The 24,318-nt window shown below is 40.0% G+C and overlaps 1 protein-coding gene across 1 annotated transcript in view; it reads right to left on the reverse strand.

Moving 5' to 3' along the window:
* Window positions 1-1,670: 1,670 nt before the first annotated feature.
* VIPR2 (vasoactive intestinal peptide receptor 2) overlaps window positions 1,671-24,318 on the reverse strand; it is a 51,392-nt gene continuing 28,744 nt past the window's right edge. The window contains exons 6-13 of the mRNA XM_036406339.1: window positions 21,193-21,334; window positions 18,256-18,406; window positions 17,251-17,311; window positions 14,887-14,956; window positions 11,797-11,888; window positions 8,983-9,112; window positions 8,855-8,896; window positions 1,671-7,273 (exon numbers count right to left, since the gene is read on the reverse strand). Of these exons, the coding sequence (XP_036262232.1) occupies window positions 7,103-7,273; window positions 8,855-8,896; window positions 8,983-9,112; window positions 11,797-11,888; window positions 14,887-14,956; window positions 17,251-17,311; window positions 18,256-18,406; window positions 21,193-21,334 (859 nt within the window). The 3' untranslated portion in view covers window positions 1,671-7,102. The remainder of the gene's footprint in view (window positions 7,274-8,854; window positions 8,897-8,982; window positions 9,113-11,796; window positions 11,889-14,886; window positions 14,957-17,250; window positions 17,312-18,255; window positions 18,407-21,192; window positions 21,335-24,318) is intronic.

A 24,318-nucleotide genomic window follows, 5' to 3' on the forward strand; every position in this document is an offset into this window, starting at 1 on the left:
CATGGGCTCTCATGAGCTCCCTGTTCCTCCTCATGGTCTGTGTCCCCTCTTTTAGACTGTCACTCTGCCACCTAAGGGCTGCCCTCTGCCTTGGTACAAGCTGAGCTGGGAACACTGATGGGAAAAGCTCTGGAACTGGGAGATAATGGGGATTTGGCTTATGCACTGCTAGGGGAAAACAAGGTGTTCTCTGAAAGTAACCTCATTCTACAACCCACACCAAAGTGGAACACACACACAGAGTTTGCAATACCTTTTCTCTGTCTGCTGTAGTCCTTTGGTTCAGCTCTCTTACAGAGATGAAGACAGATGCTCTTTCTGACTCTTCCACCCTCCCATCCACTGATCTCCTTTGCCTTTTCAAGTGTCCCAGTTAGCAGCTCCTTGGTGCACTCAGAGGAAAGGGAGTGTGTGTGTTCACATGCAGTTTGTGCTGTACTCACAGCTGCCTGTGGGCCAGAGTACAGAGCTAAGGGACCCCTGCAGCTGATACTGCCCAGTGGGGCCATGCAGGAGCTGTCAGAGAAGTGTTTCCTTCTCTCAGCTGCAGATTCCCTTATTCTTCCCCTCCACAGTACACTGCTTGTATTCTGGGATAACCATTCCTCTAATTATCCAGAACTTTTGTAAAGGATCCACTTCTGCATTTGAGAGGACTCAGACTTGCCATGAAAACCTGCAGGTGCTGTTGCCAGAACTGATGGGAACTGGTCCAGTGTCTCTGTTCCTCTGCACCCTGGCTGTCCTGCATGCTCAGGCTCAGCAGCTCCAAAGCAGCTCATGCAGACACCAGGGTGATCTGGCTCTGAGGGACAGAGGGCATGCCTGGGGGCAAGGACACTGAAGGGCTTTGCAGGTGTGCTGTTGGTTGCCAAAGGGTCCAGACTGACACAGCCCCTACAAGAACTCACACGAGGTGGGAGAGGATGGGAGCTCAGGTCTCCCAAAGGCTCAGAAGAGCCCTCTGGGTGGAGTGGCTTCTGTGATTCACACACAGGAGGGGATGGACCCTCTGGTCCATGAGAGACACCAGAAAAGGCTCCATCCTCTGTCCCTGCTTGGTGTCACTGCCAGGGCAGGGATTGCCCCATGAGGTGCCACCTGCTCCCCCACATGTAGTCCCCACTCTCTCTGGCCCCATCAGCAGCACACCACTGCCAGTCTCATTCTCATTCTCACCCTGTGCCCATTCCCATTCCAGGTATAGAAACAAATACACATCTTTCAGGGAAAAAACCATGACAGATGGTGTTGCCTCTACAGGAGAGACATCACAGCTTTCCTTTGCTCTCACTGCATTATATTGTGCTCCAGACAGACACCTGTACTTCTGGCAGATAACTGGGCAATCAAGTTTTGAGCAAGCTGTGATAAATCAAAAATAGCTGCTGGCCAGGGAGATGGTGCCATACACAACATATGGGATCACTTGGTTCTGCTCTGGCTGTGTGCCATTCTCATGCCCCTGTAAGCACATCTAGGTTACAGAAAGCTACATATTCCTCAGTGAAGCTAGGGGCTGTTTTTCTTGAACATGTGTGTCTAACAGCTGCTGAATTAAAAAGTGAAATATTGACTTAGCCACATCCTTCAGCATGGCCATGAGCCACTGAATCAGTCAGAAAACTGCATCATTGTACACAATTTTTAAAAAAACATAAATAATGGAATTTTTGTGCAAAACTTTTAAAATTTTTATTCTCTGATTCCTCTTCAGTCTGTTATGGTGTTATTGACTACTATTATCTGTAATAGCATAAAGATGTAAACACTTATTTGTTCACAGCTTTATATAGAACATCTCAGAGAAGGCTGTTAGGTTTGTGACATTAAAAACTGAAACCAGAAAAGAACAAAAGAGCAAAACCAGAAGAAAACTATAGTGAATTACAGTATGAAATCTATTTACACACATTAATCTATACAACATCATAATCTGTACATTTTGTAAAAAATAATCACATTAATTTACATCATCTTAAATTTTTACCATACTTGACAGATATAAAGTTATAACAAAGATGACAAAAGAGAAATATGAAGTAATACTCATACATACATATTTTGTGCCAGGACAAAAAAAGCTGCAGGTAATCATAAACTTATTACAGTGCTTTGGGAAATAGGGGGGTTTGGGACATTTCAGTCACCTTTTAAATCTGACAATAGAAATGTTCCTGAATTAGATTTAACTACAACCTGCTATCCTTGGGCAGAACCAGATTCAACAGAATGGTTAAACATATCACAGAATGCTCCTTTTAAATGTTATCCTGATGTACTCTTGTAACATACATGTTCAAACACTTTTTATTATTTTTTCAGCAACAGAATAGCACTGCATCCTAACTTCTGTATTTGGTCATGTCAGGGTAGCACTGACAGCCCACAGCTGATAGAGGCACTCATGGTAACATGAAGGTATTTCTGTTGGTAAAGGTATCTCCTGTATCACTATGCACAGACAGTAATTGTTCAGATGATGACCCTTACACACAGCAGCAGACACAGAGTCTGCAGGTTACTTGCCAGCTCTTTCTTTTTGTCAGACATATTTAGGGCTTGATTTTTCCTTGTCTGAAAAAATCTGAATAGACTGAATTTGGACTTTATCCAAAATCACTTTGCTGAACTGGGCAAACTCACAGTTAACAGAGGATGATTTTTAGAAAAATAGAGGACAAATGATGCAGATGATTCATCTTAGTCTTTGCACATGGACTGTGTGACACATGCACCTGGCAATGCCTTATTTCATCAATCTGCCCCAGACAGAGTCTCTGGTTTGCTGAGGGTCTGTGCTGGTTGCTTTCCCCTCTGGCATGTTAAAAGCAAAGGGAAGCCTAGGGTGAATTAGGACACAAAGCAGATGCTACAGAGTGGGGTAGGATGGCTCCAACTTGACTGTAGAAGGTTTTTTGTAATGCTGTTTGCCACCAATTGCCTATTGCTGCTATAGTACACTCCATCACAAGCTTAGATTGGGTATTCTTTAGCTGCCCACCTGCAGTAAAGCACGAAGAAAATTCTGGGTACTGTAAAGCACTTTCTTTTAGCATATGGCCCCTCCTACAAAAGGCAAAAAACAAACACCTTACCCAAAAAACCAAACATTTGTTGGAAGCTGAGGCCAGGCAAACCAAAACGGGACACAAACCTGTGAGCTTTATCATGGGCAGGCAGGGAAACCTGACCCAATGAACTGCCTGACCTTTTGAATTACAGTGCACATTCCTTGGAGGATAACTTTGGCCAACCCAAGGTAATTGGCTTAAAGAGGAGTATGTCTGTGTAATATTACCCAGACAGTTTAATGATCTCCTCTGGAGGGATGCATCTTACCTGATTCTATCTCTGGAGTGAGAAATACAAGTACTAGCCAGCTACCCCAGCTCGTTTTATAGTAAGTACAGAGAAAACTGGGTCCAGCTTACCTGCCTCAGATGCCCAGCTGAACATGGAAGGAGCCATCTTCAACTAGTGCCTATTTCTCTATCCAGACTGTGGAAGGCATCTTAAGAGTGTCTTTAACTCAGAGACCAACATGCAGCTTTTAGACACCAAAACCAGGGCAGATGAATTTCACCTGAGTTTATCAAGCACCCAGCTGAAATTGGCTCTGCAGAGGAAAATTTAAGTCAGTGTCCATATTTATGTTTTTAATTGTGGTTAGTAAGTGGAGAGCAAACTGTCACTGTGTTCCTCAGGCAGTAGCAGCAGGTAATGCTGACAGAAATCACTCAGAATTAATGGTGCCTCCAGGGGAGGTAAAGCACAACAATTAACCAAGGTCCTGGGAGTGAACTGTATTATCATTCCTGTTCAGTAAGTACAAGCTGTGCTTCTGGCTTTTCAGTGGGGATGGACAAAAAACCCCAGGTTTCCTGCCTTGAATACTTTACAACTCAGTTTGGACTCTGATGCAACCAAAGGGGAAAAGGCAGTAAAGGAGTAAAGACAGGAAGGTGCAGGGGAAGGTTACACTTCTCTTGCAGCCTCTACTTCCTCCCCTGCTGCTGCTAGGACTAAGTGAGAACTAGGATTAGGGATGACAGAAGGCCAAATGATATTTCATTGCATTGTTCTTTTGACTCTTTAGAGCCATCACAGCACAAGCAAGAGCATTTAATCCCATGCTCCTCAGCAAAATGCAATGAGAGACAAAGCCATGAGAATCCATCTTGCTATGGGTGTTGTAAAGATGAAAAGCACTGATCAAGTTCTAGATTTGTCAAACTTCTGCACCTTTTACTGATATTTTTATATCCAGTCCATGAAAAGGCAGCTGCCAAACTGGTGATGATAGGGTTGATGCTGTAACTTTGCACAAAATTATTTGGAAATGAGAAATTTTCTGGGAGTAAAAACAAGTGAGCATAGTGCCCTCTGTGTCTTAACTGCCATGATAATGCCTGACCAAAGCATTATGAAGTTAAACTGTCTCACAAAAAAATATTTAGATTGTCTGCATTTATATTATTAATAGAGGGATGAGGTTCTCCACAGTACTGTACTTTTCACTGGCTTGAATCAAAAATATATACAGCACTTCTCTGTCCTGTGTGCCATTCTTTGCATGTCCACTTTGTCCTTTACAAACTTAGTGGTACCTCTATGTTCTCCCACTGCAAAATTCTCATGTGGCATTTCACCCTACATGAAAAATAGAATCAAGCCCAAATGCATCTGCACCCTGTTAAAGGAAACAATGCTGGTTTGTTGCAGTATAAAATGTATTTTCTTGTTAAGGCTTTTCTTTTTTTATAACCCAGAAATAATTAAAATGCAGATTTTTTTCATGCTCACCTAATTAGAACAAAGACAGTTTTCTCTAAGATACAATGTGTTATAAACACATATAATTGGTGATGCATCATGCAGAACAGACTGATGGAAATGATTGCCTGAAACGTCTATTTCTGTGCTACCATTCTGTCTGTGTGTCAACTCACTCACATAACCTCATTTGAGCACAAAGATGAGCACACTTGAATGCTTGTCACATGTGCCTTTCTACCCCAGAAATTAAGGGGGAAAAAAGAACATCCTGCACGTCTCATCTCAGGGAACTGAGCAGTCCCAATGCCACTGCAGACAAAGAACCCTAATGTGCACAGATGTGTTTAATTTAGGTGTAAAACCAGCTCCCACAGCTCCAGTGGGTCTTCATATATTTGCAGTTAAGAGCTTGTGATACGTTTCTCCAGAGATCCAGGAAACATATTAATTTCAGCAGTGTTTCCTCAGTCTAAAGTCTTTGGGAATATATTGAGTTTAAATACATGTGTAGGGACACATCTTTAGACCCCATGGGAATGTTGAGCCCCCTACTTCCACCCAGAATCTCATAGTTACTCTGCCAAACAGAAAACATTATGAATGATCTGAAAGTGATCAATAGCTCCTTTAAATTCAATTTTTGTAAGTAACAATTCTTTGAGTGATTGTAGTTGAACTCAAATGTTACCTGCTGGTGTCATGTAACATTCACCAGGTTCTGCAGGATCCATGTGAACCATGGATCCCTTTCTATCTTTGGTCTGACAAAACTCTGTGTGACTCCATGGCAATCCCATTAAAACAAATTGCGTTTGACTGATAAACAGCTGGATTAAATCAGACCAAGAATTGTAATGCACTAAGACAGCTGCTGACAATACTCCCAGTACTGGTAATATTTTCAAGGATGTACAAATATTCCTGCCAAGGGATGCCCTTGCTGCTGTTCTTCCCTTTATCTGACAAGAGTAGGGACCTTGGATTCTGCTGGCTCCATAAAACCTGTTAGCTGAAATATGAGGGCAATGGCTTGTATGGAGGTACTCATGCAAATACAGATTATTCCCACTTGTAATGTAGAGTGGACATGGTTAAACCTTGGCATGGGAAGAGAACATCACTGGTTTATTTCTTTTAAAGAGAGGAAATGTTATGTATGTTTTCATAAGACTGTCAGTTCTCTGCCTTTTTTTTTAAACATGGCTACATAAGAGGCTTGGCATTGTTGAAAATTCCTTCTTTATGCCTTTTATGGTAATTTTAAGGGATTCTGTCTAATTTTTTTTTTTCTGGAGTCATGGTCAGGACTAAATTTTAAATAATTTCAGATAGATATAGAACTGAATAAACTAAAAGAATTTAATTTTTTTGTTAAATCTGAGTTGTAACTTCACTGTAATATTCCTTGTGTTTTGCAGTCAAATATGTAGTTTCTAGAGACAGAGTTCAATGACAATACCGTAAAAAATGTATTTTCAAAGTCTAATGAGCTATCCAAGGCTGTTTATCCTATGCCAGGCTGCTTTAGCAATAAAATATCTCTTAAGAAAACTTCTTCATGAAAGATCAACACAAATCTCTGACTTTAACAGAATGGGACAACTGAGAACTACTATATTCAAAGTAATATAGTAGTTTTTTTCTGTATGGCCTGTAAAGGTAGCCCCAAACTCTGCACCCAAACACCAAACCAGGCACTTTTGAAAGTAACAACAGGACTGGAATCAAACTCTGTAGAAAGTAACCTCTGAAATGTGTGCCATTAGCCTAGAAATACTACCTTTTTCCCTCTCTTGTAAATCATGTTAATGATTTCCTGGATTAGCACACTGAACTCCCAGTGTGGTTAATTATGGTCTTAGATTTTTTTTTTAATTTTATTTTCCATAATTAGAAAAGAATCTCCTAATCCTTAAGGCAATGTTTCCTTAAGTATAAATAAAGTGTAAGAAATTTTCTTGCTTCCCATCTTAACCCTTACATGTGCCAAAGAAATCTGCATTGAGCAGGATACCCTGCATGGATCTTGTAGCCACTTTGGAAGGTAAAGGGAACCTTTATGGAAAATGAATTTTTGAATTGTTACAGCTAGTAAACTGCAAGAGAACATCAGAATTAATATGAATACCATTTGAACAAAACAGAAAGCATCTATGGGGCAGGATTCTCCATCAATAATAGGTTGGCTGCACAAAACAATTCCCCAAATACCAACATGTAGAAAAGCAAAGCACTAAACTGTACATGTTATAAAATATCACATCAAGCTGCATAATGAATGATATATCCCACAGCTTTTCATGTTCTGGGGGACCTAGCTCATTTATATCATGGTGGTCTCTGTCTGCATAAATGAGTGAGCTCTTGAATTCCTGTGGAGCTGGGAAACACTTTCTGATCCATTTCGGGAAATGGATGAGTGCAGTCTGTAGTCTCTGCCTGCTGTCTGCTTCCAGCACAAGCTCCTCCACTTTCTTTTCAGCTCCCCCTGCACCTGTGCTCAAAAGAAAATGCATAACATGAGCTGAAAATTTTCTTTTATGGGAGGAAATTTTCCACGTCTGTTGGCTGTCACATGGGGATCTCTAGGACAGAATCATTGAATGCTTTGGATTGGTACAAACATTTAAAGATTACGTAGTTCTACCCCCTTCCATAGGCAGGGACACCTTCCAGCAGAGCAGGCTGCTCAGAGCACCACCCAGCCTGCCCTTGGGATGGGGCTACCACAGCTTCCCTGGGCAACCTGTTACAGTGCCTCCACCACTCCTACAGAAAAGATTTTTTCCTTTCTCAATCTACCACATATCAGTTTAAAAATGTCCTGACACTACAGGCCCTGCTAAGAGGTTTTTTGCACTCTTCCTTATAATCCCCCCTTTATGTACTCCAAGGTGCTACAAAGTCTCCCCAGACCTTTCTCCTTTCCAGGCTGAGCAATCCCTACTCCCTCAGCCTGTCTTCACAGGAGAGGTCTTCCAGCCTTCTGATAATTTTTGTGGCCTCCTCTGGACCTGCTCTAGCACATCCATGTCTTTCTTGTACTGGTGACAATTCACCTCTCTTGCCCTGCTGGCCATGCTTCTTTCAATGCTGAACAGAGGTGGGTTTTTGGGCTACAAGTGCACATTGCCAGCTCATGGTCCATCCTTCATCCCCAAGTCCTTCTCTGTTGGATGGCTCTCAACCCCTTCATCCCTCAGTCAGCCCTGCACAGACCCAGGGGTAGGACCTTGAACTCAGCCCTGTAGAACCTCTTGAGGCTCTTTCCCCCACTCCACAAGCCTGTCGTGGTCCCTCAGGATGGCATCCCTTCCCTCTAGAGTATCCTTTTACAAAGGCCACATAACTGAGGCAAAGACTGCCCACACTGTGTGTGAAGAGGTGCCCTAAGGTCACTTTCAAAAATCAATTTTGTATCACTTGTGCTGCAACATTAGGTTTTGGTATCGAGCTATTTATCTTATGTACTTAAGGCATAGAATCAAATGATTAACCCAAAATCAGGCATCTCATGAATATCAAAGACCAGAACAGCACTCAGGAGAGCTAAATATTATTGTCTGTGCAGGTGTCTCCTTCAGACAGATTCCTTCTGTCAGACACTGCATAGTGGCTGAAATCAAAAGGAATTCTTTGCATCTTTCTCAGTTGAGACTATGAGAACTACGACATGCTGAGCACTTCTGAAAATCTGTGCTGTTCTGAGGTTTAGATACTGACAGAACATTACCCCTAAATACTTACTAAATGGTATTTCAAGTTCCAGATTAATTTTCAGACGTGTTGCACCTCACTTGCACATTGCTTCTAACAGAGCTACATTAGATCACATCAATAGAAGACACTACCTCCTCAGTTTGCCAGGAATTTGATTTTAAACAGCTCTTAAAGAGCTCTTCCCCCAGCTACACTGATTTCTCCTGTTGTATAAAAACTGTCACAAATATATTCCACTTATAGGAATGCAGACATCTTCTAAAACTGTTTTGTGTATCAGAGCAGAATTATGGGGGCACTCATACATTTACTAAAACCAATATTTAACATTCTCAGTAGGAAAGATGAGACTTACTTCACTGTTCAAAAAACAATATAGGACTGCAACAATCAACCCCTGGAAAGAGACAATATTCCTTAGTTAGTAGGCAGCACTCACCTAGGTCAGTAAAACTTCTTTTGACTAAAAAGCTTAAAATTTACCTGAAAAGATCCCAAACACAGCTCAAAGATTATTTTATAGTTGTTGGAACTGCGGTCAGGAAACAGAGCAAACACTGTGTAGTGAACGCCAAATAAAGGAATCAGCAGCAAGGTGGACTTTGCAAGTCTCCTGGGGAAAGGAAAGAGACAAAGCTGCAATTCAATGATGAGCTGCTGTTTTACTGAGATGAATGTGTAACTCTAGGGTTAGGCTGTACATTGCACATGTGCAGTGTGCAAACAGTACCTAGGAAATGTCATCCAGAATCATCCCAGCTGAGAGATTTTCATGAGCCTCAGATACTAAAACTTCATAGCTTTACTGAGGGTGTTAAGCACGGGACATTAAATCATTTTCAATGGTGTCCATTCCATAATAAAATTCAGCAGAAGACACTACTTACTGAAGTTAAGGAAACAGAACTTTATATTACTAAGCAGAACTGCTCTGACAAACAACAGCTCATGGAACTGCTGGAATGATAAATTGCTACTTGTACCTTATCTGTCATTTATTTCACTCTAATAACATCAGTTTTATATATTATACAGGGCCAGTCATGGACAATTTTGGATGTATGGCATCAGATAAAATTTGAGAAGTTATAATGTTGAATTCCATAATTCAGCACTGTATTGATGAATATAATTGATTCAACAATGAAAGGATGCTGTTGTGAATTCACCTATTTTAACAGAAAAGTTAAGGTATTTCAAGTAGTTTAATTTTTTCTGTGTCATTCTTCATGGCCTTGCTTTGTTCATAACGGCCCAGGGGCTGCATCTATTTATGTGGAAATAATTTCTGACAACAAATCTCAAAAATAGCACATCCCTCACATCTAAAGATGATACCAGAAGCAGGAAAAATAGGGATTCCTTAGCAGAAGAAATTCATTTACAACTGGAGGGGATGACACTGGCAGCAAATTTCCTGGTTTCCCAAATGAAATGGAAAATTTATTTTATTTGGACTTAGCCTTGTTCACTGCACGATCAAATAAAACTAAAAGGATGGAACCAGCTACAAGCAGGTTCAGAGGAAGAGAATAAAAATGGTGACTTGCATGAGTAGTATTAATTTTAGATTCATATTTCACTTTCACTCCATGCTTGGCTTAGTAATTTTTGTTTAGTTGGTGCTACTTCCTCTATACCACACTTACATTTTAGTAAAAGAAAGGGACAAAAACCCCATCCTTATTCTTCTCTGCTTTTTAAAAAATGAATTTGCAATTTGATAAACGAGCCTCCCAGATCTTTTAATTTGCTCAGCAGATGCAGTTTCTTGAGGAGGTTAATCTACTTTCCCATGGGTATCAGCTAAAGACCAGAAATGCAAACTTAATCAGGCAATCAAATGCTGAAAGCAAAGAATTTACAGGGCTGAATAATGAAGGACAAGGTTGCTAATAATGTGAATATTTCACATTATAAAGTGCTACGGTAAACTCTGGAAAATGGTGGGACTGAAAGTAAGGGAATGCCTAATTTTCAAAAATTAAATAAATACCATGTGGAGGCAATGAAAACTTTATGTCACAAGAAGTAAACTTGAGGGGATTTCCTGCCTATAGGTTGGCCATTGTGCTACATAAAAATGTGGCAACTGCACAGTTTTATCTAGATTCAACAAGCTATCACACATGTTTAGATAATTGAATCAGCAAACACAAAACAAGACCCTTGTAGCTCTGCAAAACAAATGTGCTTGTCAGTCCAGTTGTGTTGACTTTTCTGTGGCACATCAGCATTTTTCACTTTTTGCATCCAACGTCACATGGTCTACAAAACACATAAGGTCCTGCTTCTCCTGACTTTAAGGATATTCTTTATTTCTGCAAACACATAAGGTCCTGCTTCTCTTGGCTTTAAGGGTATTCTTTATTTCTGCATAGCATGTTTTGTCAGCAATTGGAACAGGAATTCAGTATTTTTTCAATGAAGGGAAGGTGTTATCCAGGAGCACAGCTTCAAAGGCCACTCTCATGGCTTTGGATTTTCAGTGTTCATGTTAGGTTTTGTCCCTGAAGTATCATATTGACACCCTGAACTGTCAGAGTCTGGTCTGGGCTTTCAGATAAAACCTTCTACAAAAGATTGCAGATTATTGCTTGTCCAGCAGCTCTTATAATAAACAACAACAGATATGGCAATAAAGAACAAAACCAATTTTAGCAATGCATTTTAATTGTCCCCCAATATCCCTTGGTTTTAAAGCTGTGGAAACAAGAGATATTTTAGGATTTGATGTTCACACACACAAAAAAAGTCTGAACAGAAATCAAGTTGTTCTAAGCCAGAAACAACTGTTCTCCTCTAAAAAGTAAATATGCTATTTTAAATCAGTATAAAACACTCTATTTAATTTTTAAATGTTTGGTAAAAATAAAAATTTCAGCTCTTAAAATATATGTCAGTATTTTAGAAATTAAAAAAAAGGTTTTAAGGAGGTTGAAGGAAAAATATTTTAAAGGATTTTAAACATTTCTCATGTCAAAATTAAATGTTTATATGTCAAAAGGAAAATGTTACTTTCCATATATTTTGTATCAGCATACTCATTCATGGATTAAATTCAAATTCAAAATAACTTGTTGGTCTTTCTAAAATTAAGGGGTTTTTATTGAATTAAGCAGTTGATAAAAAATATATTTATCTCCATTTCAGCATAATTGTATTTATTAAACTGTATCTAAAAGTGGTTCTAAATTAAATGTAATTATAGTAAGACAGCAGTTGTTGGTTTTCAGCAGATGAAATCTTAAAGAGATTATTTTGCTTCTGTCTGTAATATCTAAAAATATGACTCACTTGTACTGTGACTGGTCATTTCCTCCAACATCTGGAGATCTTAACTTCTGCAGCAAGATTCTTATAATGCTAATGAAAAGTATAAAATTCACCTGCAAAGAAAACAAACATAATGGTGATTTCTGAATTCTCCACTCAATCTGCAGCAAAAATGAATTCTTACCAAGTCAGACAGGAGCAAGTCAGCCTAGGAGCTGTGCACCTCCCTCCAGAGCCCTCAGCCCTGCAGTGCCAAACCTCTCATGCTCTGCAGCACCACTTTTGCCAATACCAGCAACCACTGCAAGCCCACCACTGCTGCTCTGGCTGGAAAAAGTCTTTGAAAGCTCCAGTTTTCAGAAGTGTCCTCCTTCCACTACTTCAGCTGAGGACAGGTTTCCCAGCAGGATGGGACACTGGATGTTGTTTTCTGCAATCAAGCACTAAATTGTCACATGGATTCACCACCAGGAACCCAGAGGCAGTTTAGACCCTCCCTTGCTCCTCACCTCAGCTTTCAGTGTTTTCTGTCTGAATTAGGGCTAGAGAAGATTGTTGCACAGCTGATCTTTCTGCTCCATCTAAGCACAAAAAGGGCCTCTCACAGGTGTCTGATTGCTTTGGATACTGATGCTGACATTACAAAGGAAGGGATCACAGAACAGCTGGGGCTGGAAGGGATCTCTGGAGATCATCCAGTCCATCTGAATCCCTGCAGTCTAATTCTCATGACAGCCCTCTAAGACAGAAGAGTAGCATTTCATTTTGTATTTTATTTCATATTTTATCTTTCAGAAAGGCATTAGCATAAAAAATCATTATGATCAGAACTTAATCAGTCTAGAAAATTGAAGTCTAAAACTCAGTATAACCTAAGTCTCACTCCCATTATTTCTTCAGTCCTGATTTTCAGCTTCCTCTGGTCACTATCCCTTCTGGTGCTGGATTCTTTGGTGTGGTCTAGAAAACTGCACACTAAATGCAGCATGTCCATGCTGAAGTAAGGGAACAGTAGGAATCCACACCTTCAGAGCTACAATGTGTGCTAAAAACTGCAAATCCAGCTACATACACAGATGCATGAAATGCACACATCTTAGAATAAATTCATCTAGAGAAAAAATTGTATCACAGTGAAAATGAGAATTTTGTTGTTTTGAACTAACTCCATCCCAAAGCACAAAATCAGGAGGTGGGGTACCTAACCAGACAGTGCCTCACTGCTATAAATCTCTGTCTTCATGTATTGATGGAATCCTCCTTTCTCCTAAAAATTTGGCTCCAAGCTTTTCAAGTTCAATGAATTTCTGCGTCTTCCATAACACAGCCTATAGAATTTGGGATACTAATAAATAAAACACAGTCATAGCCAGTGTGTGTCCCTCTGTTTTTAACATTTTGTTTGAAATGACAGGTGAAGGGTAGTGAAAAGAGCTGACAAGGATGAAACAAAAATTCAGGAAAATTATATCTAATATCCTTTAAAAAAGAATAAAAAAAGAAATGTTAGAAAACATAGGCTTTTGCTGAACTTAACATGTATTTTTTTCAGGCAGATGATTACTTAGAGGCTTACCTACAAAGGTAACAGCCAGAAATCTGCTATTGCAGATTTTATCTGCAGACTTAATGCAGCTGAGTGCCCACAGCAGGGAATATTAACTTGCCATACACACTGGAGCCAGTATTAGTGGAGAAAGAGAGAACAGGGGTAACAGCACATTCATTTGGAACAGCCACATCCAACTGAGTAACTCTGAAGTGTCTACAGCATGAAGTGTGAACCTCTGCCAAATCACTTCTCTCAAGCCAAAATTCCCAGGAGGAAATGCCAGGGAAGGCTCTGACACACTGAATTAACTGAAGCCATTCCCACTGTGCAAAATGGTATCAGAGCCTGCTCTCACAAAACTGTTGGACAGATCAAACTTTGCTGCCTGACCAGCACTCCAACTGACTTCTCACTGAGATCCAGCTGCAGTTCAGGTCTGCCAATGCACCCTGGGATAACTTCTGGACTCCCCAAACTTCCAGGTCTAGGACTGTTTTGGAGGAGCACTGCCTTCTGGCACATGAAGTCTCAGATAGTTGTTCAAACTGAGCATCCAGAGAACAGGGTTTCCTGTAAACACCAGGTGGTTTGTTTTGCTTTTATCTTCCAACATATTTTCTCAACTCTGGATTGTTCCCCATTCTCCAGCACCCTTGAGGTCCAAGTATTCCCTTCCTGCTGCAGGTCTCTTTCATGCTCATTTCTTCATAACATAAAACATCTTTGAGGCCTTACCTCACGTCTTTTCACACATATGGCCTACTCTTCCTTCTCTTCAAACTGCAGAATTCACACTGATAGTGATAACAGGAATTTCTCCCAAAATGATTTTCAGCAGGCACAGATTGAAAGGCAAACCCAAGCTTAATGCAAACTCCTGAAATCTTGTGTTATCTAATAATGCCCTAGATCTTCTGCCTATAATTTTAAAAACGAAGCAAGTACATCTAAAATATATTCATTTGCTCTCTGACTATTTTCAGAAATGGACATATAACCATAGTATACTACGCCCAAAGTTAATTACACAATCATTACAGTGAACAGGAATATTATTACACTAGTCCAGTAATTCTAATGAGTTCCAAACAAGAAAAGCCCTGTGAAACATTCTCAAATGGTATTATTTTGCAAATACTTCATGTTCAATATATATTTCAGTAGACTAGCAATTAAAGAAAGATATACACAGCCATATTTTTTTTTACTAATATCAAATTCTCAATTGCAAGACTATCTATTTACACACAAAATCAAATCTGCAATTCATTGAGAAGTATAATTAGATTTTTCCTTCCTCCAGGCTCATAAACAGGAGAGATGTTAAAGAAAGAACAACACACAAATAAAAGCAACTGCTAATTTAATAGGAGGCAGATAAATTTTGAAGGCAACAAATTTTAATGGCCTTGGCATCTGTTTAACATTTCTCCTGCAGCACAATTTCTTTTCATTAAAACAGAATTCTTGCCTATCTGTTACTAGCAGTAAAGAATAATGGCTACATGCACTGCACAATGCTGAACAGATCTATAATTCATGCTTCAAATTTTACTTACTATAATAGAAATTAAAATTGGTATTCGTATAACCCACCAGGGACCGCCATGCTCATTTGTATCCCAGCAGCTATAAAAAAAAAAAGTGGGAAAATCTGTGTTGACATTAATATCATCTGGCAAGCAAGACCTATGAGAAGTATTTCTTATAAACAAGTCAAAGCACACTAAAATAATGCCTGCTCTAGCCTAGAATTTGGCATTCAATCCTTTCCTGCTATTAATTTTATTCCCTTTGTTTTAATATGCATACTTGATTTCCCCACCAGAAGCACTGTGTCCAGGTGTGGAGTCCTCAGCATAAGAAAGATGTGGCCCTGTTAGAGCAGGTCCAGAGGTGATCACCCAGAGGTGATCAGAGGACTGAAGCACCTCTCCTGCAAAGACAGGCTGAGAGCTGGGGTTGGTCAGGCTGGAGAATACAAAGCTCCATGGAGAAACCACTGTGACCTTTCAGCTCTTAAAGGAGGCTTATAAAAAAAGAGAGAAAAGGACATTTTGCCAGGACAAGGGAGAATGGTTTAAAAATGGAAGAGGAGAGATTTTGATGTCAGGAAGAAATTCTTTACTCAGAAAGTTGCAGAATCATTTTGGTTGGAAAAGACCTCTGAGATCATTGAGTCCAGCCTTCAACCAAGCACCACTAGACCATGGCACTGAGTGCCACATTCAGTCATCTCCTGAACACCTCCAAGAAAGTTGACTCCACCACCTCTGTGGGCAGCCCATTCCAACACTTTCCAACCCCTTCAGAGGAGAAATTATTCCCAATGTCCGAACTGAACCTCCCCTGGCACAGCCTGAGGCAATCTCCTCTTGTCCTGTCACTGGTGGCCTGGGAGAAGAGACTGATCCCCACCTGGCTACAGCCTCTGTGCAGGCAGTTGTAGGGAGTGATAAGGTCTCCCCTGAGCCTCCTTTTCTTCAGACTAAACACCCCCAGCTCCCTCAGCTACTCCTCACCAGAACTGTGCTCCAGAGCCTTCACCAGCTCCGTTGCCCTTCCCTGACACACTCCAGCACCTCAATGTCCTTCCTGCAGTGAGTGGCTCAGAACTGGACACAGGTCCCAGGATGTGGCCTCAGAGAAGCTGTGGATGTCCCAGCCCTGGAAGTGCTCAAGGCCAGGCCAGATGGGGCTCTGAGGAACCTGAGGTGGCATCACTGCCCATGGCAAGGAGGGTTGGAACCAACTGGTGTTCAAGGTCCCTCCCAACCCAATCCATTCTATGATTCTATGAAATCAGTAAAACATCAAGCACACTGGGCTGTACCATTAGACATCATGGAGGACGTTGACCTTTGTGGGAACCAGGCTCAGTTTCACTTTGTGTAAGGACACTTCTCCAGCGTGCACTTAATGCTGACCTCTGGGTAGCAGGAAGATCTGAAGCAACTGACAGGTGCAATTGAAATTACATAATTTCTTGTGGGGCCTGTAGGTACCAAGCCTGGAACTTGTTTGTCAAAATGTGAGACTGAATCTGAAGTTCTGTCTGAAAAACTGAATATTTAATTTTCACCCTGGGCTCAGTACTTTTGATCCAAATACTCTTAAGTGCTCTGAAAGGTTAGTCAGATTAGAAATTAATTACCCTTTGGACTTCCTCTGTAATTATAATGACAACAGAAAAAGATTTTGCCTTTGGTTTTCATGTTAGATGTCTTGCAAAGAAAACCTTGAAATGAGATAGGATATGATTTTTCAGTTTAATTACAGAACAAATTGAAAAATAATAGTTGGACAAAACAGGACTATGCAAACTGTTTTTCCACTAGTTAGGAATGTCCTCCCATTCCTTGGAAGCAGGATCAAGTCTGATTTTCCTACAAAATTCTTGTCTCAGTTCCTCTTCACATGCCAGGAGCAGGGCTTAGCTCTGGTTACCTTTAGCTTTACCTGGCTATGTGCATCTAACACCCTTACATCACTTTTGGGAATGTAATTGATATGTACCCCAAGTTATCTACACTTCAATCTCCTGAGTTCCCAGTTAACAAATTGGAATGGCCAGTGCCTTCCTGCACACGCTGCAGCACTGAGCCCAAGGACCCCACTGCTGTGTCAAACATTATTTTGACTTCCAAGCAGACAGCTCCAGATGTGGGTGTGCCAAGGAGTAACAGTAGTCATAACTTATCCCTGCTCTCTCCTGCTCTCTGAGTTTTTCAAATAAACATCAAGTACAAAGCACAGCTAAAGAGCTCCCAAACACTTGCCCTTTTATTGCCATCTCTGGAATTTCAGTTCTGTGTTTGTCCCCTCCAGAGCAGCAAACCACCTTTGTGTGAGCACACCACACCCAAGGCAAGGATTGCACGGGCATGGGGGGGATTTAAACTTTCTCTCCCACACACACTCACCCAGTGTCCTCTAGAATGATCCGTGTCACTGTCCATGTAATAATGAATATTGTAGGAATTCCTGAAAAATGCCAAAGATGTTTAGAGAATGATCACAAAAATGCAAGTCCACAGTGAAAAAAAAAAAAAGTTCAGCCTGCTAGTAAGCAGTTATTCCCCAAATACACAGCATACAATAAAGAGTTCAGTGAATGGAAGGAGAGGTCCATCTGATGAGCTACATGATTACATGTATACATCAGTAATGTATTACAAACAATGACTGCAGGGAAGTGAGTTTTTTTCTCATAGAAATGCAGCCATAGTTACTAAGACACAAAAAAATGCCTTTCTTAGGTTTCTTGCAAGGTGTCAGAGGGACTTACAGGGAAATAGATACAAGTTATGCATTCCCAATGCACCTCCAAGGACTGCAATACAAAATAGAAGTATAAATCATTTCATAAGGAACCTTGTCCACACACTGGTTTATTCCCATTTCTCAGCAACACCCAAATGTTTTATGACCACCTATTACTGGAAGTATTAAAGTGTTCCATATAAATATCATGGCACTTTCTGTAAATGAAAGGAATATATGTATTTAAAACCAGATGGACAGTATTATTGGGCTTTTCAAAAAGGCAAATTGCATAGTATAGCTCATGACTGTGCAGCTAAGCTTTAATTTTCCTCACAAATTAGAACACCATAGAATTATATGTTTTGCAGTGGCAGCCCTTGCACCAGAGCAACCCCAGGGTGGGGTGCAGATGGCACAGGCGAAAGCTGTGCCAGGGATGAAGCCAGCAGTGAAGAACTGCTCCAGCAGCTTTGTGCCTGCTCTTTCCCATGCTGCAGCAGCTGCAACTGGAGCTGGTGCTGGAGCTGAGCTGAGCAATCTGTGAGTCTCAGGAGTCACCACCAGAGACAGCTCAACTACCTTGGTGTGAAACACTGAGCCTGACCAACACACACAGTAAAAAAAACCAACCAAACATTCCTGGAAGATGTGCAAGTTCTTACCCCATCCTATCAGCAGGTAGATGGTGAAGTGTCTGTTGGGGGAGAATATTAGCACAAGGAGGATGTGGAGGTAAAGTCCTTCTACTAAGAGCCAGTAAAAGTTTGCCATAACACCGTACTGAAAAAACACCAGAATTGCCTTGCAGCCCACCTGAAATATGAGAAGGATCAAGTTTGTCAGAGGAAAGATATATTATAATATTGTATATATATATATATATATAATTTTTATTACTACAGCCAAAAATCTTAGCTGTCTTTGTAGTATCAATAAACCAGGTCCAGTAGAAATTTTTATCTTCAGTCAAGCAAATTGTGACATTGTAAGTGTTACTGTATATAGGAAAAGAAAGTGAATTATTAAAAATTATTTAGTTGTCTCTCATTGCTAATTCACTCAGAAAGTTTGAAGATTTCATTGGATAAGTATAGAAAAATATGGTGGTTATCAATAAATGCACACTTTTGCAAGAGTTTGTCAATGAATAGCTATAAAATTAAATTATCATCTACTAGGAGTCTAGTAAATGTATCAAAACCTCTCATGGCATCCTAACACAGTAAAAGTTAACAAAGAAACTACTTCATTATTTTTTCAAAGCTAAATGTGAAACTGAGTGATAAATATAACTTTATTTTATCAAGTCAGTAGACTTAGAACAAAAAGTTGGCTGGACTTTTAAAAATAATGTTTTCCCTTTAGAAAACGTTTTAGAATTTCTTAGTTAACAAAACACATAGACATATATCAAAAAATGTTGCTTATAGTCTGTGTGCTGCTCTTCAGAGTTAATTTTCAGATGTCTGTGCTGCTGATGTTCCATGGTGCTGACTGCTGCTACTTTGGTACTTCCCAGTAGGAATCTGGGATGTGAGAATTGAATATGAAAATGTTCATATGGACTGAGAATGTGCCAAGAAATGTGATGATATGGGGAATGTAACAGACTACACAAACTGGACCAAATAAAATCTCTAGTTTCTACCAGGTTTACTCACTTCTCCTTTTTAAATCCCCTTCATACCTGCATTTTTCTGTAAATATTCCAAGTACACCAGATACCTGAGCAGGTAACTTACCCATTTTCAGTGATTAATTCCTCCCCCTAAACATAGATGTTTATTAAGAAGTGAGATGCAGTCACCAGCTGCTAAGCCAGAAGGGCACAGACCTCCTCAGGGAGACTTCTTTGTATCCAGAGCCCCCCAGGATGTCCCAGATACCTCAGTGCATCCCAAGTAACATCCATGCCTGTGCGCATGGTTATATAGAAAACTTATATAGGAAGAGTCCAAAGGCTTGAATTCATTTAATCTGATTTTATCTGCCTACAACCAAAGTCTGAAAGATAGCTAACTTTGTTAAGACCTCTGGAATTTGGGATATCCACTGCAGATTACAAATGGGCCAGAAAATGTAATATGGATAAAATTAAGCATTTCAAAACGTGTGAAAAGTTGAAATTTTCAAGCAAGTTGAAATTTGCTTTTATGCTTAGGACTCCTTACAATCAGATCAGCAGTGAAAATTTTGTAATCCTTTATAAATTTCAATATTCCCTGGTATTACATTTTCAATTTACATACACCAAGTTTTTTCCCTTCCTCCTGCAGGTCATCAGCAATTGGCTGTATTTCCCCATGCTGAACAGTGAAGGTATCTATCAGTAAAGTCAGCCAAAATTAATTCTCCACGTAATCCAGAGCCAGGACCTACTTAGAGACCCTTATGAACTGTGTGTTTTAGACCTCTGTGAGTGCAGCAGAACTGTGGAACATCACACACACATGTGACAAAAGGGGCAAACCCCATATGCTGTCATGTGTAAAGGGCAGCACCAAGCCAGTGCAAGACAGACCAGCCTTGTCAGGCTGGTGCCAGATCATCCCACATACAATGCAACAGAAATTAGCCAGCAGTCCACAAAATCTGACATATTTAAATAGGAATCTGACATAATGAAATAGGAAAGCATTGGGCTTTGTAGCCAAGAATAACTAGAGAATAAACGAAATTGCAGAAACCAAGTAGAATTTTGAGAGTCCACTGAACAGTCTTTCAAGGACCTAAGAACTTCTGATCATCCCTGGCAATCTGTCTGCTATCTACTTTGCATAATTGGGCTCTACTAACTCAGTTCCTGTTTTTCTCCATTAGAAATATTCCAGATTATGAATTCCTATATACAGCTTGGTATTCACTGCTAAGAACTTAATGGTTTGGGACAATATGATTTCATCAAGACAAAAATATCTTACTTTTTTTTTTTCCCTCACAAGCTTAAACTGTAATGAATTAAAATTAGAAGGGATTTTTGACTGAAACAACAAAGCAGCAAATGGGGCATATCATATAGAGGTCAGTCTTTTAACAGCAAGACTTGAGATTTTTTTAAGCCCTATACATGAAAATGCAGTAAACAAATTAGTTTGCCAAGAATGCAGATGATAACACTTCTGTCATAGCCCAGAAGTACCGAGGAGTTAATAAAGACAGTTCCTGCAAATATTTAATTTCCTGAGTTATCCCCTCCCTCCGTTGATACCTGTCCAATTCCTGGACCCCTGGTAAAGCTGCTGGAACACTTCCAGAGCATCTGCTTTTAATCACTCCCAGCTGATGGCACTCCTGTTTGTCTTCAACCCTCTCAGCTGATTAATACAGTGACCATATTTATTCTGAGATGTATCTGGTTAAAAATTGTCTTGGCTGATGACAAGTTGTCCTTCATGGACATGCAAAAAATGTTAAGGTCTCCTACTTGTGCTGCAACCTTCTTTATCTGGATATGTCTAGCCCACCATTCTCCCAGTCATTATATTCTCTTCAGAATTGTCTACACTGAAATCTTGGTACTCCCAAATATTTAAAAGGATCAGGGAGGAAAATTCAGTGACAGAACAGTGTTACAGCAGGTAGCAAATGAGGTTTATTACCCATGAAGTTTGATCCTCTGGACAGTGAGCTGTGTTGGAGCTGGAATAGAGAATATCATCCTTGACTAAAACAGAGATTGCTCTTAGAATGAAAGAGAGGAACAGGTTCAGATGGATGTAGTTCCGAGTGCAATGAAGTTTTCTAAAAGAGAGATTTAAAAAGAAGCATTTTAGGTTATGAAGCAGAAACTGTTGAACAGACTTCTATTACTCCGTGGACATTTCTTAGCAATACGAACCTTGAGTAAGAGCATATCCTTTCCTTTTCTGTCATTTTGTCAGTGCTGCCTTGCTGTTTTCTTTCATCTCTTACTTCTGTTCAGTATCACAGATTAAAAGATCCCAGTGGTATTTCTCTCACATTTTAACATAACTTAATGAACTGCCATAATAAGCTGACAATAAACACAGCCTATTGTATCCTTCTCTGTGTGCACTCATTCCAGTGTTTTTCTTGCAAATACAACTTTGATTATCCTGGATATATTTCAGATGTGCTCTCCCCTATTATTTTCTGGTTTAATTATTTTAACTCCTGTATTTTGCTACAGAGTGACTTTTGATCCTATGATGATGGTGTATGCAGGAGCAATTAAAAATGCATTCAGAACATTTGACCACCCTATCCTTTCTGTCCAATGAATGCAAAACTTCTTTCATGTCTGGTAGCCATGTGAAAGCCTTACAAACAAATGACAGATAAAAGATTCCATGTAAGTGAATGAGTGTTCAGGGGAAGCAAGTTAGAAGTTGAGGGCTTTTCGCTTAAAATACAGTTCCTTCAAAATTTTCCTGTTTAAAATATTCTTTTTATAGAAAATCCCTAGAAACCAATCTGCTAAGAGGTTTTTGTGGTCACAACCAGAACCTTGAGCTGCACCTGGAAATAGACCAGAAGCCAAGGCATTTTAGCAAGCATGAGCAGTGAAAAAATGAAGATGCAATAGGTGTAATGGCAGTGTGCAGTGGCAACTTACAAGTATTCTTCCAGTTGTGATTTTTATCAAATATAATAATCCATTCTGAAATTACTGAAGCAAGGATAGTTACAGTGAGTGCAAGGAAATAAAGAACAGATCTGCCATGCTAGCCCTGAATTTGGCCTTGAATTCAGCCTAGGCTGAATTTTAAACAGTTGTGAAAAAATGCAGTGATTGCTGAGGCCATGCACATCCTTTGCTGAAATACCACTATTCTGTTGGACTGCATCACGTGTTCCTGTGGAATTCAGAGATACATGCAAGCTGCAAATAGGAGGAAAGTATTTTTCTTGAATAACTCATGTAGATGATTAGTTATTCATCCCATTCAGTAGCTCAAATAATAAACGTTGGATATATACAAGGCTGTCAAACCAATATTTTGGAGTTAGTGGGCAGAAATTAATTCTTAATTCAACTCTCTATGTTGGGAGGCCCCAACACTCCCTGCAAATAACAGAGAAAGATTCTCCTTGAAGGGGCATTTAGAAGAACATATATTGCCTCATGAAAAAAAGTCTGGTTTTCCCTGACTCAACTGGAAGACTGGGAAAAAAATATCTCTAGTTGGATATCTAAATTGAAGTAGAAGGTTTTGAGTACACCTCTTAAATGCTTGATTTGTTACACCTGACTTCTGGTGATGGGTGACATTCAGTTGTCTGTAATTCTCTGTATTAAGTGTGGTTTTAGCTTTTAGCAGTTTTGAAACTGCAGTAATCTGCATTGGCATCTGCCTGGAATTTTTGCTGGTAGGAGTATAACCACGACTGGCTCAATTATTTTTTTTAAAGGTATTCCAAACATAATTATGGGTTATGTGTCTGCTCTGAATGGTCTCTGAAGATTTAGATATTGAGAAAATTTGATGGCAGACTGAAAGTCTTACAGAACTCACCATAGGAATATTTCATGAGAGGAATGAGGCTCTGACAAACAACATGCTGTTATTATGTGTTATTTGTACTTCCTTTCTACCAAAACTGTGAAATGCACTTTCTCTGCTTTCTTGGTCCTAAGAGCAGAAAAGCTGTGTGAAGTTCATAATGGAGAATATAAAGGCTATTCTGTTAGGTAGAAGTGATACATAAAGGTATGAAGGTGGAGGGATTAAGAAATGTTGCAATACTGATAAGATTAGTAAAAAGGTTATTTTAGTTGAAGATATAAAAGTTATTTTACTAGTTGAAGATTGCCTTTAGTTTGAGAAAAGTCACAGAAATTAGGCAAAATCAGCAGGCAGTACTGCCTTTCCTAACATTGCCTAACAAAAACATGACAGACCCAGCATAACTATCCACACCTTTACTACTGTGCTTGGAACTGGTGAGGTTTGTACCTCGAGCACCGTGTCCAGTTCTGGGCCCCTCATTTCAAAAAGGATGTTTTTGAGGTGCTGGAGGGTGTCCAGACGAGGGCAATGAACCTGGTGAAGGGTCTAGCAAACATGCCTTGTGCAGAGCAGCTGAGGGAAGTGGGGTTGTTTTGTCTGGACAAGAGGAGGCTCAGGGGAGCCCTCATTGCTCTCTACAACCACCCGAAAGGAGGGTGCAACCAGGTGGGGGCTGGTCCCTTCTGCCATGATTCAAGTGAAAGGATGAGAGGAAATGGCCTTCAGTTGCATCAGGGGAGGTTCAGATTAGGTATTAGGCAAAAAAATTTCACTGAAAAGACTGGTTAGGCATCGGAATGAGCTGCCCAGGGAGGTAGTGGAGTGAACTGTTTTTGGAATTGTTCAAAAGGTGTTTGGATGCAGCACTTGGGGATATGGTTTAGGAGTGATTATGGCAATGCTGGATTGATGGCAGGAGTAGATGATCCTGAAGATCTCTTTCAACCTTGGTGATTCAGAGATTTGGTGATTCTGGGGTTTACAATTGGACAAATTAATGATTGCCTTTGATTACAGTACCCCTGGAAACCACTTGGAAGCTTCTGCAAAATGTGGCTGCACTCCTGTATTGTATTTGCTGGGAAGTGTCCTGATAAAGGCAGGAATGATGAATCTGACTCCATGTTCTCAGAAGGCTAATTTATTACTTTATAATACTATATTATATTAAAGAATACTATACCACACTATAGTGAAGAATACAGAAAGGATACTTACTGAATGCTAAAAAGATAATAGTGAAAACTCATGACT

This window comes from Molothrus ater, chromosome 1 (genome assembly GCF_012460135.2).
Source record: "Molothrus ater isolate BHLD 08-10-18 breed brown headed cowbird chromosome 1, BPBGC_Mater_1.1, whole genome shotgun sequence".
NCBI classification, from domain to species: Eukaryota; Metazoa; Chordata; class Aves; order Passeriformes; family Icteridae; genus Molothrus; species Molothrus ater.